The sequence below is a fragment of the Amblyraja radiata genome, chromosome 26, assembly GCF_010909765.2.
Source record: "Amblyraja radiata isolate CabotCenter1 chromosome 26, sAmbRad1.1.pri, whole genome shotgun sequence".
Classification (NCBI taxonomy): Eukaryota; Metazoa; Chordata; class Chondrichthyes; order Rajiformes; family Rajidae; genus Amblyraja; species Amblyraja radiata.
This window is the reverse complement of record NC_045981.1, coordinates 11,569,625-11,589,161: the sequence shown is the minus strand read 5'-3', so window position 1 is coordinate 11,589,161 and position 19,537 is coordinate 11,569,625. Positions and strand designations below refer to the sequence as shown.

Below are 19,537 nucleotides of genomic sequence, written 5' to 3'. Positions count from 1 at the left end.
ATAAGATATTTCTGATAATCTCAAAGATCAAAACTGGTTCTTAGGTCATGTCTTGCCCCTGAACCCTAGCACTATTGCTCGAAACACTTTTAAAAGTTCAATACACCTCGAACTTAGATTTCTGACATGTTGATTTATCTGTTTGGACTTAATGACCTAAATGTTTGATGGATATTCCTAAACTGGAACATGTAATGGGGAGGAAACAAAAGAATAGAAATGAGTTGTCTATTGTCTATTGAGTTTGAGACTTTTTTTTCCCCAGGCTGAATTCCCCACAGGGAAATTAATGAGCAATTTGTGCACAGTAACAGCCTCTCAAACAGCTTGATATGATAACAACAGCCACATTTGTGTTTTGACTGTGTGCTGATATTATTTAAGGAACAAATACTAGATATGGCAATTGTTTGACCTTCAATTTATGAGATCTAATTCCAGCCATCTGCAAGCATACAGAAGGTCTTGATTTAACTTCCCAGACTTGTATATGATATTTCTAATGGTGCAGCACTTCCTCAACATTGAATTAAAACATCAGATATGATTTTGTGTTGTAAGTACCACCAAAATTTGAGTTGATGCACTCTGACTCAGGCAGAATTGCTATCCATAAAGCCAGAATTGATTCTAATCTCTTTGAAGTCTTATTGAGAGCTTACAAAGCCAGGGGAAGAATTGGCTTACATTTTGTGTGTTATTTGTGAGGCACCATACCAAGCAGAAGCAGAATCTATAAGTAGATATACAAATTAAACAGGTTGGTGCCTGAGGTAATTAGAATGAACATTAGAATGACATTGCGACTGGCAAGTAAATAACACAAAAATGCAATGTACACGTTTTGACTATTTTCAGTTTTAATGGCAACGGGTTTACTTTGTTGCAAATCATAAATTACAGGTGAATTTAAGATTCCGGAAGAGTTTGGTGCTTCGGATTTGGACATGCAAAACTGCCAACTTGAGGTTCTGCTCCCTCGACGCCAAGGTCTTGGCTTGTGCTCTACTGCACTAGTTAGCTACCTCATAGCTCTTCAGAATGACTTCGTATATACAGTGGAGAAGTATACTATTGAATCTACTCCGTGAGTTTGTTGTTACATGCATTGATGCTCTATTTTGAACTCTTTATTATTCTATCACTCAATTTATTTTGGTTAATACCTGTGTTACCATTCAACAATGTAAAATCAAAAATGTTCATTCTTCTAATTTGGCATAAGGCAATGAACATAGAAAATCATGAACCAAATGGAGAGAAAAGGAATTAGTTGACATCTTGATAGCTTTTTATTTAAGGGCACTTTGTCAGGACTTATCAATTTCAAGCATGTTCAGATCATTCAAATTAATACTAGTGTTAAAATAACTGACGTATTAGAAAGCTGAAATAAAAAACAAAAAATGTTGAAACTACTCGGGTCAATCTATGAATATTGTGGAGAGAAATTCTTTTTTTTTTTTTATATTTTATTTTATTAGAAGTAAGTACAGTCATATGGCACCAAAGTGCCTAATATATATTTTCATAATACATTTTATGTACAACTTCTTTTTTTTTTTTTGTTACATTGAAAAAAATTAGAATAAGAAAAATAAGTTAGATAGTAAAGGATAGAAAGATGTGAAATATATAGTGTGTGAAAAAAGAAAACGAGTAAATGAAGAAAGTTGAGAGAGAAAATAGAGAAAAGAAAATAAAATAAAAAAGAAAAGGAGATCATTATTTATAATCTTGACCAACCTTCGTCCAGTCCTGAAACAGTTCTTTTACAATTGTGTTGCACCATATGATTCCAAAAAAACGACGAATGGAGACCAACTCGTTATGAATTGGTCTGATTTATCCATTAGGAGGAATCGCATTTCCTCAAGATGAGCGGTGTCCAACATACTTGCATTCCACATTTTAACCGTTGGTATTGATGTACCCTTCCAAAATTTAAGAATTAATTTTTTTGCTATTATTAAACCATAGTTAAAGAATAAATTTTGAGATGTGTTCAATTTATTCCCATCTTCCATTACACCAAATATAATCGTTTCAGTATTAGGTTCCATTCTTGTCTTGAATAATTTTGTAAATATTTCAAAAATATCATTCCAAAATCTATAAAGTTTTATGCAGGAAACTAAGGAGTGTGTTATAGTTGCCTTTTGGGCTAGACATTTATCACAAGTGGCAGATATATTTGGATAAAATTTGTTCAATCTTGTTTTTGAATAATATAATCTATGTACAATTTTAAATTGTATTAGATTATGTCTTACATTAATTGAACATTTGTGAATATATATCAGGTATTTTTCCCATTTAACCTTCGTAATTTTTATCATTAGTTCCCGTTCCCACTCTTCTCTAAGTACCTCTGTCGATGGTAGGTCTATATTTAGAATACTATTATATAAATATGATATTAATTTTTGTGAGTCAACTTCAATATTCATTGCTTCTTCCAATAAGTCAGGAGTTACTTTTTGATATCCTTGTATATATTTTTTCACGAAATCGCAAATCTGAAGATATTTAAAATATTGATTGTTTTTCAATTTAAATTTTAATTGTAGTTGTTGGAATGATAGTAAGTTTCCCATTTCGTACATATCCCCGATCCTTCTAATTCCGAGACTTTCCCATTGGTTATATGTCTTATCAATAAGAGATGGTTTAAATAAAGGGTTATTCGCTATTGGCATTAACAGTGATAGATTTCTTAATTTTAAAGATAATTTTATTTGTTTCCAAATTCTTATTGTACCATATATAATTGGGTTCTTCTTATATATTGTGTTATTCATTTTTTTGGGGGGAATGGAGAGAAATTCTTAACAGTTTAAAATCACTCTGATCTTTTGTCAGTCTTTCTGAAGAGGAAGTTCATTCTTGTATAGATTTAATCTTAGCATTATAGAAGAGATAGGATAATTTTCAATTTGGAATTAATTGCTGGCATTTTGAATGCCATGGGAGCTTGCAATGATACAAGCTGTACAAAATGTAACTATATTGTGGCTTGTGATTTAAAATTCAACGTAATTGTAAAGTTAATTTACAATTAACAGAATTCACTTAGAGACAAGGAATAGCGGATGCTGGTTTACAAAAATAGGACACAAAGAGCTGGACAAACTCAGTGGGTTAGGCAGCATCTCTGGAAGGCATGGATAGGCAGCATTTTGGGTCGTGACCCTTCTCCTTATCCATGTCTTCCTGAGATGCTGCCTGACCCGATGAGTTACTCCAGCACCTTGTGTCCTTTTTTTGTAAACCAGCATTTGCAGTTCCTTGTGTCCAAGTGAATTCTGTTGTCTCTTGTCAAGATATATTGTCAAGATGTAATAGGCCATTCTCACGTTACGAGCTGACGCAAGAGGTAACCCGAGTGAAGGGGTCGTGGTTGAGCACGATATAACAAGTGAAAGATCAAGAGTTTAACCGAGTTCCCACGGGTAGACAGCGGTTTCCCGTTTACTTGTCATTTCTGCGATGTTCCCAGTTCATCTCCCGAGTTACTCTTGAGCCAATCCTGATTGAAGTTTTGTTTTAATAAGCAACAGTGTTATGTTTTAATAAGCAACAGTGTTAAAGAAGACCTCTCCATCCTGTGGCTTTGTTTTAAAGATATAATTCAGAGCGGCCGCATCTATTGATGTGACCTACAAAGGGAAAATGCGCACCATCCAGTGCCAGAGCAGTTATACTTATGATTTGTTTGAAACACACAGGTTTGATATGTTTTAATTGAATTTACTGCCATGTCTACACACTGCGGGGAGACGGGAGATTAAACCTTTGAATGTGGACGGATGTGCACATCAGATTGTTGTAGACGGAGCTCAAGGTTCGCCTCCTGAGTTGCTTTGGTGCTCAGGCGTGAGTTGAGATGGAGAGAGGTTGGGGGGGGTGGGGCGTCATTAATCTGTCTGGGGTGACATGGCTCTTGGGTTAGGCTGGGATCATTCTCTGCCGGGTGATCTTAGTGCGGGAGACAAGTGTAGGAGAGGTGTACTGACTGTGGGCAGAACTTTGGAAGTGATTGCCCACCAATCTCAAATGCCGCTGTGTCTCCCTGTCCCTGGGATAGCAGGGGGCGATAAAACAGCACAATACCCCCCTCCCCCTCCAACTCCAGAGGAATCCGCTCCCCGATGGGCCGCTACGGCGACAAGTGGCAGTTCGTCCACAGCACGAGCTGCGCCCCCTCATCCGCCACCCCAAGAACAAGACGTACCTTGCACACCATCAGCTTCTGCCCCTACGTGTTCCTCGAGTTGGAGCGGGGCTGGGCTGGAGTTGCTGCTGGCTGTGGGTCTCAGGGATCTCCGTGCTTGCAGTGGGCCTGGGGGTCGGTGTCCCGTTGGTCCTGACGTCTCCGGCCACCCCCCTGGACAGGAGCTGAGACTGGGAACTGTACCGCCCTTGCCCCCTCCCTCTGCAACTGCAAACAACCACACTCTCCTGCTCACCTGCAAGGGCGGTACAGTTCCCAGTCTCAGCTCCTGTACAGGGGGGTGGCCGGAGATGTCAGGACCAACAGGAACCCCTCCCCGATGGGCCGCTACGGCGACAAGTGGCAGTTCGCCCACAGCCCGAGCTGCGCCCCCTCATCCGCAACCCGGGTTCCTCTGGAGTTGGAGCGGGGCTGGGCTGGAGTTGCTGTTGGCTGTGGGTCTCTGGGTTCTCCGTGCTTGCAGTGGGCCTGGTGGGCCTGGGGGTTGATGTCCCATTGGTCCTGACGTCTCCGGTGACTGGCACGGACCTGCTGGCATCGCCGACGTGAAGACAATGTAAAGCCCCCGCGCCGGTGCAATGGGCGGGGAGCTGGAGAGGGGAGGGAAGGTGTCACACACATGGCTGGGAAGCAGAGGGGTGTAGGTGGGGGTGGTGACAGATGGGGCCAACAATGAGTGGAGAAAGACAGAAACACCGACGTGCAAAGGAGACCTACAACAGTGCATGATCTCTCTCGCGTGGCAGGTGACTGTCGCTGGGAAACTGAAGGGAGTGACAATCTGCTGCTGCCTGCCCGCTGAGTTAAAGAGTTCCCACGGTAGACTCACGATACACTAAGGTAAACGCACGGGCCACTACGTTCTTAAATCGAGTTAAAATGTTTCAATTATTAACCACAAGAGTAAAATTGACTCGTGGAAATTTCAAACATGTTTGATTTTTTGCAAGAGTAGACAAGTTACACGAGAACCTGCCGTTAGCGCCATGATGCACTACGTTGCGTCCACGAATGCCGTACGTTAATCGTACATTATTACCACGAGGTTTAACTCGGGTTACCTCTTGTGTCAGCTCGTAACGTGAGAATGGCCTATAACCATCAGTCAAACAAAAAAAGGTGTTTTTTTTCAATCTGCTGTGCCTTGAATAAAAGTTCAAATTTTGTGGCCTTTATAGATACTCAATCAGTCCACAGGATGTATCCGACTTGCACGTAATCAGATATGAGGTTGGAAAGGACATAATTCCTCTCCTCTTGTCCAACTGTCAATATACAATGGAAAAAGGAAGCGAAATTGTGATCGAGTATGACTTCAAGAGAATTGAACAGCAATTGACCAACAGATTCTTAAAAGGAAAACCACTTATTAGTTTAAAGGTAAGTCGCCATTAATGAGAGTGGTTCCTTATTTAGTTTTGTAAATAAATCTGCACAAACTATCACCAACTGTGGAAAAAAAGGACCATAATAATGGAAGATAGACACAAAATGCTGGAATAATTCAGCAGGACATGCAACCACTCTGGAGAGAAGGAATTAATGATGTTTCGGGTCGAGATATTTCTTCCGACTGATAGTCAGGGGAGAGGGAAACTAGAGATATGGAAGGGTAAGACATGAAAATGACAGATCAAAGCAGAGGATGATCAAGGAAATGAAGAATGCTTCGTTGTTGGCTGAGGGGAAGGTGACAATGAGGCATACAAACAGTAAAATGAATCAGGAGGACAGTAAAACTGGTCAGGGAACGAGGGTGGGGGGGAGAGAGGGAAAGCAAGGGTTACGAAGTTAGATAAATCAATATTAATACTGCTGGATTGTAAGCTGCTCAAGCAAAACATAATAATAGAACTTGTGAAGGATGTCAGTGCGGTGCTCTAAATGGTCACCTGTTTTTTCCCCACATTTTTCAGGGAATACCTACGCTGATTTACAGACAAGACAGAAATTATGGAATTATCTTTCATGATATCCAAAACAGAATTCCTCAGGTATTTTAGTTTGATCTTTTAAATACTGTATGTTTATAAGTAAATTTTGCATATTAATACACGTAGAAAAGACTGCATTCATTCTGCTGGAGAAATTAAAATTTCAGGCTATTTAATTTGCTTCAAAATGAAAGAAATATGTTAACACGCAAATACAAAGCCAAGAGTCATGTCTAGAGTCAAGAAAGTTTATTGTCATGTGTCCCAGATAGGACAATTAAACTCTTGCTTGCTGCAGCACAGAATATTGTAGGCATAAATACAGATTAGATCAGTGTGTCCATATACCATAGAATATTTATTATATATAATGGTAGGGAGGTCAGAGCCGATGATGGACTGGGCAGTGTTTACAACTTTTTGCAGCTTTTTCCGCTCCTGGATGTTCAGGTTGCTGTACCAAGCCACGATGCAACCGGTCAGCATGCTCTCTACTGTGCGCCTGTAGAAGTTCGAGAGAGTCCTCCTTGACATACCGACTCTGTAATCTTCTCAGGAAGTAGAGGCGCTGATGTGCTTTCTTTATGATTGCATCAGTGGTCTGGGACCAAGAGAGATCTTCGGAAATATGTAGCCCAGGAATTTGAAGTTCTTGACCCATTCCACCATCGACCCGTTGATATAAACTGCACCATTTGGTCAATCGGTCGATCTCACCTCTATACTCTGACTCGTCCCCATCAGTGATACATCCCACAACAGTGGTGTCGTCAGCGAACAGAGCCCAGGGAAGATGATCTGAGGGAGGAAAGAACAGGTTACTATATGACAATGTGGATGATGATGCAGGGCGAAAGGGAAGAAATAAGTTGGAAAAGAACTGGAGGTCATGACAGAAAAGAACATCAATGAAAACTAGATTAAATAATCCTTCAACACACTGGAACCACATTCTATCCCCTCCCAAATAAAAGGTGCAGAGGAATAATTCAATTGCTAACAGTTCCTTGGTGTATCCGGAAGTGGCGGCGCTGCCTTGCAGCTGCGGCTCGCCTGCAGTCCGTTTGTCTTTTCTGTTTTTTGTTTTCTTTTGTCCCGTTGCAGTTTATTTCGGTTTATTTAGTTGTGTATGTGTGGGGGTGGGTGTGGTATGTTTTTTGACTCTTCCTTCGGGGGGGGATGTGAACTTTCCTTCCGTGTCCGTCTGCGCTGAGGCCTATCGCGGAGCTGGCGGCCTCCAACTGCGACCGACCTCGAGGCTGCGGAGGCAGAGCCAGGACTTACCAACGCGAGGCTGGCCGACTTCGGGGCTGTGGTTGCGGGGCGACCCAACTTCCGACTTTGGAGGCTCGGCCGCGGGCCAGTGGACGACATCATCGGGAGCTCGCAGGTCACAGGTGGTGACCTGTTTTTCCGGAGCTCCCGCAACTACAGCTTCGTCCGCTGGACTGGAGGGCGGCAGCTTCGGCAGCTTCAACCGCCCCGGGCCGCGGAGTTTGAACCGGCCGGTTTGCGGAGCACGGATTCAGCCGTGGGACTTACTTACCATCACCCGGCGGGGCCACAACATCGGAGGCTTGGATTGCCTCAGCGTAGAGGGAGAGCAAGGAGGGAAGAGACAATGACTTTGGGACTTTAAACTGTTGAGTGTTTGCTATTTATTCTATGTTATGACTGCAGGCTAAACCATTGAATTGAATCCAATCCAATCCAATCCAATCACCAATAATTTGTCCTTGTCCAACCATATACGCTACGGCCAAGAAAGCTCTATTTCCTCAGAAGACGAAGGAAATTTGGTGCGCCTCTAATGACTCTTACCAATTTCTATAGATGCACCATGGAAAGCATTTGGTTTGACAACAGCTCTGCATCAAATTACAAGGGTTGCAGATACAGCCAGTACATCTTTCAAACCAGCCTACCCCTCCTATTTATTTTATCGACACTCCTGTAAGCTAAGGGCGTAATCCGAACTCCCAATTTACCTTGTTGCTTCCCTTGCACGATTCTTAAATCTACACTTTCTCCGTAGCTGTAACACTATATTCTACATTCTGTTGATTTTTCTCTTTACATGATCTGTTGTACTTGTGTGTGATTTGATAGCATGGATAGCGCACAAAGCAGAAATTTTCACTGTACCTCTGCACATGTGACAATAATACCAAGCATTTAACCCTTTGCAATGTTCTACAAGTCGGTCATCATTTTCAACTCATACTTGCTAATGCTTTTCCTCTCAGGAATCACTGCCAATCTCTGTTATTAATGTCATAAGTGGTGAACTTCAGTCATACAGTGAAGTATGCGAAGCATTCACTGCTGTGGAAGTCACTTCAGGATTTTTGGCCATGTCAGGAGGAGACCCTGATCTAAAACTGGATGTTTACTTGAAGGATGTATTGCAAATGGAAGCTCAGACCTCACCTCATGTAATGGAAGTGAGTATATATTTATCCTATTTGCATTACAAATTGCAGCATTAATCTAGTATTTTTGATAACATATATATATTTTAAAACATTGTAAATTATTCTCATATATTTACCTTGCAAATAAAGGATCATGATGAAAATGATGTGTATAAAAGTCCATCTATTCATATAGATTCTTAGTGTTGTCTGGTGAATTGTCAACTTGTCTCCATTGATAGAACTCTTTTGAGCCAGAGCCTATAGATCCAAGCTCTGCTCTATGAGACAAGTACACAATTTACACATACAGGTCAAGTACAAGGGACCAGTAGGGTTTTGTGTTAAGGTTTTTTTGATCAACAATAAACAGTTTCTATAGATTCCATGACAAAATAGTGCAGATGTTGACAACAACATGCTTCCTGTCTGTTCAGATGATCTGGTTAAATTTTAAGATTCAATGCATTTAATCGGAAAGGTTTAGAGGGATATGGGCTAAATGCAAGCAAATTAGACTGTTTCCGGCTGTATAAACTCTTTGACTGAGTCTATCTGGTGTTGATATATTCATCCAACAACAGCAAAAAATGACTAACTGGTTATTCAACTAATTTCTGGCCTGGGATATTAACACAGAGTGATTGTCTTCTGTGTTTGGCCACAAAATAGTAATGGTGTATCAGAATTGATGAATGATAAGGTCCTACATTTCAAAATGTTAAAGCCCATCTTTATTAGATCTAACAATGATATGTGCCACTGTGATTTCTAAAAAGATTCCTATTTGAAAATATTTTTGCCACCTCCAACGGGATCCCACCACTGGCCACATCTTCCCATCTCCTCCCCTTTCGGCTTTCAGCAGAGATCGCTCCCTCCGTAACTCCCTCGTCAATTCGTCCCTTTTCACCCAAACCATCCCCTCCCCTGGTACTTTCCGTTGCAACCACAGGAAATGCTACACTTGTCACTTTACCCCCCCCCCCCTTGACTCCATCCAAAGACCTAAGCAGCCTTTCTAGGTGAGGCAGAGGTTCACCTGCACCGCCTGCAACCTCTGCTATTGCATCTGCTGCTCTAGGTGTCAACTGCTCTACATCGGTGAGACCAAGCGCAGGTTTGGCGATCGCTTTGCCAAACACCTCCGCACAGTTCGTATTAACCAACCTGATCTCCCGGTGGCTCAGCTTCAACTCCCCCTCCCATTCTGAATCCGAACTTTCTGTCCTGGGCATCCTCCATGGCCAGAGTGAGTCCCACCACAAATTTGAGGAGCAGCACCTCGTATTTCGCTTGGGTAGTTTACACCCCAGTGGTATGAACATTGACTTCTCCAATTTCAAGTAGTCCTTGCTTTCTCCCTCTTTCCCCTCCCCTTGCTAGCTCTCCCACAGCCCACTGTCTCTGCCTCTTCCTTTCTTCTTTCCCCCCCCCTCCCCTTCCCCACATCAGTCAAAAGAAGGGTCTCGACCCGAAACGTCACCTATTCCTTCGCTCCATAGATGCTGCCTCACACGCTGAGTTTCTCCAGCATTTTTGTCTACCTTCTATTTGAAAATCAAAGTCAATGGTGTCGAAATTTTTTTAATAAGAATTTTCTACATTAAGTGGACAGTTTAAGATTTCATTAGCAATTGACAATAGACAATAGGTGCAGGAGTAGGCCCTTCGAGCCAGCACCACAATTCAATGTGATCATGGCTGATCATTCCCAATCAGTACCCCGTTCCTGCCTTCTTCTCATATCCCTTGACTCCGCTATCTTTAAGAGCCCTATCTAGCTCTCTCTTGAAAGCATCCAGAGAACCTGCCTCCACCGCCCTCTGAGGCAGAGAATTCCACAGACTGTGTGATATTTGTTTAAATTTTTTTTTTTTAATATCAAAGTATGGTTTTGGAGTTAAGTGATTCTCTGCACTAATAAATAAGTGCTCTACCCGAACCAATGATATTATATGGCCGCATATAGAACTTCTGAATGAATTCTGCTCTCAGATTCACCTATAATGGGCCTCCCTGGTGACAAAATTGAGAATACCACCTCACAAAATGCATAATTGCAGGAGAGAATCAATTGTCTTCTTGTGAGATCCAGTGTGCTTGTGTTTCAAAATGAAGCACCATCAGCCCTTCATGTCATGTCCAAGGTTAATTATTTTTTAACATTATGTTTTTTCTGTTACTTTATTCTAGACATTGAGAAGATGCAACTTGAAGCACATCCAAGCACTCTGGCAACTCCTCTCTTCAAGAAAATCCGAATGTTCACTTATTTTGAATAGGGTATGAATACATCAGCAATAATTTGTTTACTAGTTTGTGTGTGTGGTTAGTGTTATATACATCACGTTTATTACCCTTTCCTGTTCCTCAAAAAACAGCGAATGACTTCCTCCTTGAAATTCTATATTTCTTAATTTTCCATCAGGGTCTGGATTGGAAGTCCAAATATTTTTACCCATTAGCATTGAAAAATTGGCAACTAGTGAAATGGGATCACGTGGAATTACAGATGTTGTAATCTTGAGCACAATACAAAGTGCTAGAGGAGCTCGATGGGACAGGCAGCATCTCTGGAGTACGTGGTGGATAGACGATGTTTTGGGAAGAAGGGTCCGGATCCAAAACATTGCCTTTCCATGTCCTCCAGAGATGCTGCCTGACCAGCTGAGTTTTTTTTTGCTTAGTAAATGGCATGTTTGAGAGTTGAACAGGAATTTGCAAATGGTTTTTCTATATTTTTGCCAACAACATTCTTCTTGAAGAAAGAAGGAGTAGGCGTTGGTCAACACTTTAGAAGTCTGCTGGACAGGTTCCTGATGTGCTTGCTGTAGATAAATGGCATGGATTCAGGGTTCAGTTACTTTTTTTTAAATGGACTCCTGGATGCTTTGGGCCTTCCTGAGCATTTCCACTGCTCATCGATAAATGTGTCAGTGAATTTACATAATTCTAAATGGCTGCAGATATTTAATTATTCCTCTTATATAGTGAATCAGAGTTCACACTTGAAACTATGGGTGAAGCAGTCAACATTAATATAATGATGGTCATAAAACTGATAGATTATGGAGCAGCTTCATCTGCACAATAAGTAACAGTTATTAACAGTGATTCTCTATACGGTGTTTTTCTGCAGCGATTATGTCAATTGATTTAAATCTCAACTCTCTATCTTGTTTCAAAATATACCGAAAATATTATGTTGCATTGCATAAAGTCTAAGTGAGTTTTAATGGCATTCTAAGCCATAATTATTGCTTGCAGCATGACTGGCCTGAGGAAACCGTATTCTGGCTGTAATTTCCTCCAATAAATATCTCAAGAGCATAGTAGATTTTGCTAAATATTTTATATTTATAATTTTGTGTTTTTCATTTTAAGCTAACGTTTATGTCCTGATCCTTATTTCACATATTGTGAGATCATGAAAAATGAATTGTGAAATCTGCTAGTTACTTCCTGTTCTGTCTGTAAGAATTTTTCATTGAGATCAACTACTCAGCCAACTTAATGAACTTAATGTTATTACACAGCAAGGATCTCCTTGAACTGGTGGTATTTACTGTCTGAGAAACAGCAGCTCACACCATATAGATCATGCAATCTTTTGAATTCAATTTGGTCACTGCAAAATCAATTTGTTTCTGTAGTCTTTGTTTATTATCATTATTATTATTATTATTATTATTATAATTATTATTAAACTTTATTTCAGACTCAAGGTCCAGACAAGATTTGATATTACATAAAATACATTGCATATAAAAACACCATAAAATACATATAAAAGCTTAGTAAATTACTTATAAGAGCATCATAAATTACATACAAAAACACAATACATGATTTAAAATCCAGAATAAAAAGAAAGATCAGTGTCTTACAACGAGACAACTATACCAATGTCTCCACAACTGGGATTGGTAGTTTAGTTTAGAGATAAAGTGTGTAAACAAACCCTTCGTCCTGCTGAGCCCACGCCGACCAGTGATCACCTGTACAGTCGTTCTAACCATCACACTAGGGACAATTTATAGAAGCCAATTAACCTATAAGTCTTTGGAATGTGGGGGGAAACCGCAGCTCCCGGAGAAAACCCCCACGGTCACAGGGAGAATGTACAAACTCTGTGAAGACAGCACCCTTAGTCAGGATTGAACCCGGGTCTCTGGCACTGGAAGGCAGCAACTCTATCACTGTGCCACTCTATCGCGATTGAGAGATACATTTTTTGTTCAGTTGCAAATAACTATTCTGGACTAAGCTGGAGTACAGACAGATGCTCGATGGCTGTGGTAGGGGTTACACCTCCTACAAGGTGAAACTGGGTAGCATAAGTGGCAATGACACATCACTTCTGGATGAGCTCAATGTATTTTATGCATGCTTTGAAAGGAAGAACAATGATACATCTCTACATCAGCATACAGGAGATAGATAGAACACCCTGGTTGAATGCTGCCGCAACACTAACCTCTCACTCAGATGATGTGATAGATAGGAATTCCTTACTCAATAGTGTGATAGATAGGAATTCCTTTTAAGGAGAGAAGAGAATATGCCCCGACTTTCATGCTACAGGTTGCTGACATTCTACTGCAGGTAATCAATCATAAAAGGTGTAAATTTATTATTTGACTGGTGACAGAGTCATGGGCCAGAGTTTGTTTGCGCTATTAATTATTTAGCACGTAAATATGCATGTTATAGTACATATTATGAAAATGAATGTTATTCATGTTTATTCAAATATTACATGGTGACTACATTTAAATGTTGGTGCCTGTTGATTTTCTCAGAAGGAGAAATCTTTCCTGCGAACAGAGTGAAAAAGTAATCTATATTTTTCATTTTTTTCCTTGTGTATGTTTCCAGGATCCTTTCTCAGGGATTAAAAATGAATATAAAGAGCACCTCAGTGAGGAAGTAAAGAAACAATTACGCCCCTTCTTTGTCCAAGCAAGTGTTGATACTTTCATACTGGAATTGCACGAGTTGCTGACTCTGAAATGTAAAAACGTTCAATCACCAGACTCTTTCAACCCAACTTGGAGGTAAGAGTACTTGTTATATGACACGCTCGTATACAACCACATCCTGCCAAACTCTTGTTTAGTAGGTTCGTTTTTTAATGCCCAGCCTTGCCTCTCTGCTACAGTCCTACAATCCACTCACTTTGTATTTGGTCAATGGACAGATGTGTCGCTGGTTCAGCGAGCATTTACTGTCCATCCCTAACTGACCCTGTGGAGCATCCTGGACCATGATAATATGCCAGATAATGAAAGGTCATGCAACATTAATAGACATCTCGAGAGTAGATGATGGGGCAATTCCCCTTGATGAAGAGGAGTTGCAGTGGGTACATATCAAATAAATGAGAAGAGAAATAACAATGACATGAGCAAATGTTTTTTTTAATGCAGATTGTAGTTTGAGCTTGGAATACATTGAGGGTAAATATGGTGGGCAGGTTTAGTTGTGGCCATCCAGAGAGAAATGAATAAATATATGGTCAAGAAGTAACTTAGAAGGTTGTGGAGAAACGATAGAGGGGTGAAACTCCAAAGTTGTTGATGTTACGAGAGTGGAGGATTTAAGTTATAAGGAGAGGCAGGATGAGACTATGAGGAGGCTAAGGGCAGAGGCAGAGACTATGAGGAGGCTAAGGGGTGATCTCTACAGAAGTTTATTAAATCATGTGGAACAGGGAGAAAGTGAAAGGCCACAGTTTATTTTCCCCTAGTGTCGGCCAGTGTAAAATGAGAGGGCAGAGTTTTAAGGTGAGAGGGGAAAGATTCAAAAGTCATCCCAGGGGCAACATCTTCCACAGAGGGTGGTGTATATAAGGAATGAGGTAGGTGCAATTACAATATTTAAAAGATACTTTGACAGGTACATGAAAGGAAATGTTTGGCGGGATATGGACCAGGCACAGGCAACTGAGACTAGTTTAGTTAGACAACTTGGTCAGCGTGCACAATTTGGGCTAAAATGCCAGTTTCTATGCTGTTTAACTCCATGACTGTGATACAGATGAGGCAAGTTTTTTCTCAGTATCAGGAATCTTCAGAACTCTCTTCCTCAAAGATCAGTGGAAGCAGAATTTCTGGCATGGTCTTGATAATCCAAGTCACAAAAGTTTGAAATGATGCTGGAGAGAATGGTTTAAAAAAAAGGTTTTGATAATTGATGAGGAGAAAGAAATGAGGATCCTCTGTTTGTATAATGCTTTAGAAAAAATACAACTATGACAATAACTCTGCTTGCTATTCCAGTCTGAAAATGTCGCTAGGATCTTTTATGGATGTGAAGGAAGTGGACAATCTGCCAGAACTTGAAGACATTTTCCCAGAAACAATTTTGATGTCACAGAGTGTGGAAACCTGGAAAGCAGCCGTGGCTTTCAAACGGGAACAGTTACAGTTTACAAGATAAATCTTAAGAGCTAAAAGCTTTGTCTCTCAGTAATGATAGTTTAACTCTACTTTTTAAAAATGGGACCATTTGTAAAGGGGAGGTACTTTCTGGAGACATTGTAATCTACATATCAATGAAGTAATGATTTACAGAGTACTGCCAGATGTAACCTGATTTACCTGGAGGGTTTTAGATGTTTACAGAAAACAAATTATGATAGTTATTGCTTACCTCTGTGCCTTAATGTGCTATATTGATCAACCACTATAGCCCATCAAGAAATTACTTTTTACTCTGCACTGCATAAACATTTTTATAAATATGAATGTTTTTATATATTTTTGATGCCATGATGAAAATAATGCAAAATTTCATCCATTTGTTGCACTGCCTTTCTGCCGACCAAAACAAGCTGCTTAAAAAATCTAAAATGTAATTAATTTGAATAAGACGTGTTTATTTTGTTCACAAAATTTACTGTTTTTCAATGTTTGTGTATCATTTACTTGATGTAAATTTCAACTGAACTTGAATGTAACCGGAATTAAAAAAATCATACAACATTCAACAGCGGCAAGCTATTTGAAAAGAAGACATTATCAAGTCATAGTGGAAGCATCGTTTGAAAATCAGGAAAATCTGTGATAGAGTGGATAACAGGAGAAACTGTGTACAAGTAGCGATTGTGCAAAAGTGGAGTGGGCAGAGTAGTGAATAATAATTAGTAGGTATGGTAAAGGTATAATTTGGAAATTACCAAAAAAAGAGGAAATAATAATGATGTAAGGCTGGCATGGCAGATTACTGAAAATTGTTGAATTCAATGTAGCGGCTGGAAAATCTTTACAATGTGCCTGTACAGAAGCAAAGGTGCGGTTCTTTGAAATAAATGTTGATATAGTGTAGGAAGCCAAAAGCAGACAGTCCAGAGGGGGGCTAAAATAGAATGGCAGATGCTGAAAGCTCCGTAATTGGCAGACTGAACAGTCATCTCCTGCAAACTTGTAACTCAACCTGTATGTGGTCTCCCCATGAGAACAATTAAGACCCTCAAAGAGGACATGTTTTAGATATAGAGCCGGTGCATGCCAATGAAGGAAAGAAACATGGAGGGCAAGAGCTTCCTGGAAACCCATTCCTGGAATGTAGTTACAGAAAAGACATGAGGTTCATAATAAGAAAACCAAGCTGAATAAAGAAGGTGCAGAAGAGAATAGTTACAGCACTCTCAGCCAAAATGCCACAAATACGTAACTGTTATGTGTTTACCATATTATGTTTAATTAAGTTGATGAAATTAGTATCTTAAGGGAGTTTTTTTTGTTTGAGTTAGGATGAGATATGGCAAGACAGGTCATTGGATGGATTAGTTTAGTATAGAGGTACACCGTGGAAACAGGCCCTTCAGTCCACCATGTCCATGCCGACCAGTGATCACCCTTACACTAGTTCTATCCTACACACTAGGGGCAATTTACAGAAGCTAATTAACCAACAAACTTGCTTGTCTTTGGAATGTGGGAGGAAACAGGAGTATCCAAAGAAAGCCCACGCGGTCACAGGGAGAACATACAAACATCGTGCTGACAGCAGCCGTAGTCAGGATTGAACCTGGGTTTCTGTTGCTGTAAGGCAGCAACTCTACCACTGTGCTACCCCCTGGACATGCTCCTTTACCATGTAGGAGGTAATGGATGTTTCCAATCTATCTTGGAAATCGTGTGCAGTATCACTAGCTACAACTGCTTAAGCTCAAGATTTCAGAGTTGGAACAGTGGTTGGATCTGCTGTGGCACATTCACAAAGCCAAGAACTTAATGGAGAGCAGGTTTAGGAAGTGGTCTTCTTGCTGCTGAGCTGTCATTTTGCCTGTCCACATCTTCCAGAAATCTTGCCTGACCCACTATGTCACTCCAGGACTTTGTGTTTGTTTTTTGTAAACCAGCATATGAAGTTCATTGTTTCTCGAATATGACAGAGATGACTGATTCAAGGGGAATTAAAAGGAATAATGTTTCATACAGCATAGAAGCAGGCCCTTTTGTCCAACTTGTCATGCTGACCAAAATGCCCCATCTACACTAGTCCCACCTGACCAACTTACTTTGAAAATAGACTCAAAGTGAAGGATAGATGACGTTTTGAATCGGGACCCTTCAGTGTGCAGAAGTGTCACCCGAAATGTCACCCTTCCGTTTTCTCCAGAGATGCTGCCTGACCCGCTGAGTTACTCCAACACTTTGTGTCTATCTTTGGTATAAACCAACACGGTGACACCGCGGTAAAGTTGCTGTCTTACAGCACCATAGACCCGGGTTCGATCTTGGCTCCAGATGCTTGTCTTCACAGAGTGTGTACATTCTCCCCATGACCTGGTGGGGACTTTGGTTTCATCCCACACTCCAAACACGTAGGTTAATTGGCTTGGTATAAATGTAAAAATTCATTCAATATTATCCGCCGTGTAGGATAGTGTTACTGAAAGTGGATCGCTGGTTGGTGCGGACTCGGTGGGCCGAAATGCCTGTTTCCAGGCTGTATCTCTGAACTAAACTAGCAGTTCCTTGTTTCTACTTGCTTTGAAAATGTTCATTTGATTTTTGTCGTCAATAAGCACACTTTTAATTAAAAGATGTTTAAATATTCTTCATGCCCTTCCACCATTGCATGCCGAGATGCATTGGTTTGCAGTGATTTTTTCAAGGCACAGTTGTAAGGAAAGCATCATATATGTTCATGCATTAAGAGTTGCAACAATCCAACCTCTCTGGTCGGGGTCAAAGATAATCTTTGGTCGGGGTTACGTGGTGGCGCATGCGCGCGGGCGTTGCGGACGCGGGAGAAGCAGGGTCGATGCTGGCGACGCGGGAGGGTGAGGACGGGCGGCAGCAGCTCCGGCAATGGGAGAGGTACAGCCCCCCTCACCCGCTTTCCCTTTCTGCACCACGACAAACGAAGCAAGAGATAGACATAAAAAGCTGGAGTAACTCAGCGGGAGAGGACTCGCCCACATCCACACCGAGCCGCACAGCTCCCAGCAGTGGGCGGTTTGCGCTGTCAGGAGGCGGTGAGCAGGGCTTTCGGTCGCAGCCGCCTCTGGGGCCGCTGGAGGACTGGACTGTGGACTACAAATCCCAGAATGCTGTGCGGCAGGCAGTCCTGCCCAGTCACGTGGCTGGGGCTGGCACTGAGTAACGTAAAGGAGATCATGTGATACTGCAGCATCAGCAGCTCTCTTTTTCAAAAAGGGAAAGCTATGGAGCACCCTACACTGTGTAGGAAGATTAGATTAGATTAGATTAGATTATTTAATGACCACACAGTCAAGGTGGTGGAATTCAGGTTCAGTACAGGATGTTACAAGGTAGGCTGATTCCCGTCAAACATAACATAAAACACAACATCATACAATATACATTACATGCATGGGGAGGATATGTGCTGTTGTCATAGTGTGTTCAGAATTCGGATTGCGTGTGGGTAAGAACTGTTTTTAAATCGAGATGTCTTGGCGGGCAGTGAGCTGTAGCGCCTTCCTGATGGCAGCAGGTGGAAGATGTGGTGAGCTGGGTGGGAGGGATCAGAGATGATTTTCTTCACCCTTGACACGGACCGTTTGTGATGGAGTGATTCTATTGATGGAAGGGGAGTGCTGATGATTTTGGATGCTTTGTTAACTATGCGCTGTAATTTATTACGTGAGTGAGTGTCTAAACTGCTGAACCAGACTGTAATTGATGAAGTGAGCATGCTTTGGATGATGGCTGTGTAGAATCGGATTAGGAGGTGTTTCCTTACTCTAAACTTCTTGAGCTGGCGGAGGAAGAAGAGTCTTTGGTTGGCTTTTTTGTAGATGTGATTTGAATTGATTTTCCATTTGAGGTTATTGCTTATGTGAGTGCCAAGAAATTTGAATGAGTCAGTGGTGGATATGGGTTCGCCTGAGATGAGTAGGGGGGTCTTGGGTTGTGCCTTACGTCTGAGATCAATGATGAGTTTGTGTGTTTTTGATGTGTTGAGTAAGAGGTTATTATCTGTGCACCAAGTGACTGCTTTGTGTGCAGGAACTGCAGATGCTGGTTTACATCTTAGATAGACACAAAATGGAAGGAATACTTTATTGTCACATGTGACTAAGCACAGTGAAATTCTTTGCTTGCATTCTTTTTACAATGTATACAAATAGCAGCCACCTACGGCGCTGACAAAGTTACAAAGCAAGCCAGCGCCTTTTGTCCCCCACCCCCCAACAGTTCCCCCACGCCGGGTCCCCATTGTCCTTTGCCTCCCATTGTCCATTGTTCTCCCCCACCTCCCTCACAGCGGTCCCTCCACTATTCTCCCCCCCTACCTCCCTCACAGCGGTCCCTCCACGCCGGGTCCTCCATTGTCCTTTGCCCCCCAACCCCCCATTGTCCATTGTCCTCCCCCCCCTCTACCTCCCTCCACGCCAGGTCCTCCATTGTTCTTCCCCTCCGACCTCACGGTGGTCCTGAGTTGCAGCGGACTGAGTCGGGAGAGGGAGACCC

The 19,537-nt window shown here is 41.5% G+C and overlaps 1 protein-coding gene across 1 annotated transcript in view; it reads left to right on the top strand.

Annotated features, from left to right (window-relative positions):
* Positions 1 to 15,096, top strand: part of LOC116987734 (E3 ubiquitin-protein ligase rnf213-alpha-like) — a 145,335-nt gene extending 130,239 nt beyond the window's left edge. Inside the window, exons 52-58 of the mRNA XM_033043966.1 lie at positions 904 to 1,087; positions 5,413 to 5,614; positions 6,151 to 6,228; positions 8,415 to 8,612; positions 10,779 to 10,868; positions 13,464 to 13,642; positions 14,867 to 15,096. Coding sequence (XP_032899857.1) covers positions 904 to 1,087; positions 5,413 to 5,614; positions 6,151 to 6,228; positions 8,415 to 8,612; positions 10,779 to 10,868; positions 13,464 to 13,642; positions 14,867 to 15,026 — 1,091 coding nt within the window. The 3' untranslated portion in view covers positions 15,027 to 15,096. The remainder of the gene's footprint in view (positions 1 to 903; positions 1,088 to 5,412; positions 5,615 to 6,150; positions 6,229 to 8,414; positions 8,613 to 10,778; positions 10,869 to 13,463; positions 13,643 to 14,866) is intronic.
* Positions 15,097 to 19,537: the final 4,441 nt, after the last annotated feature.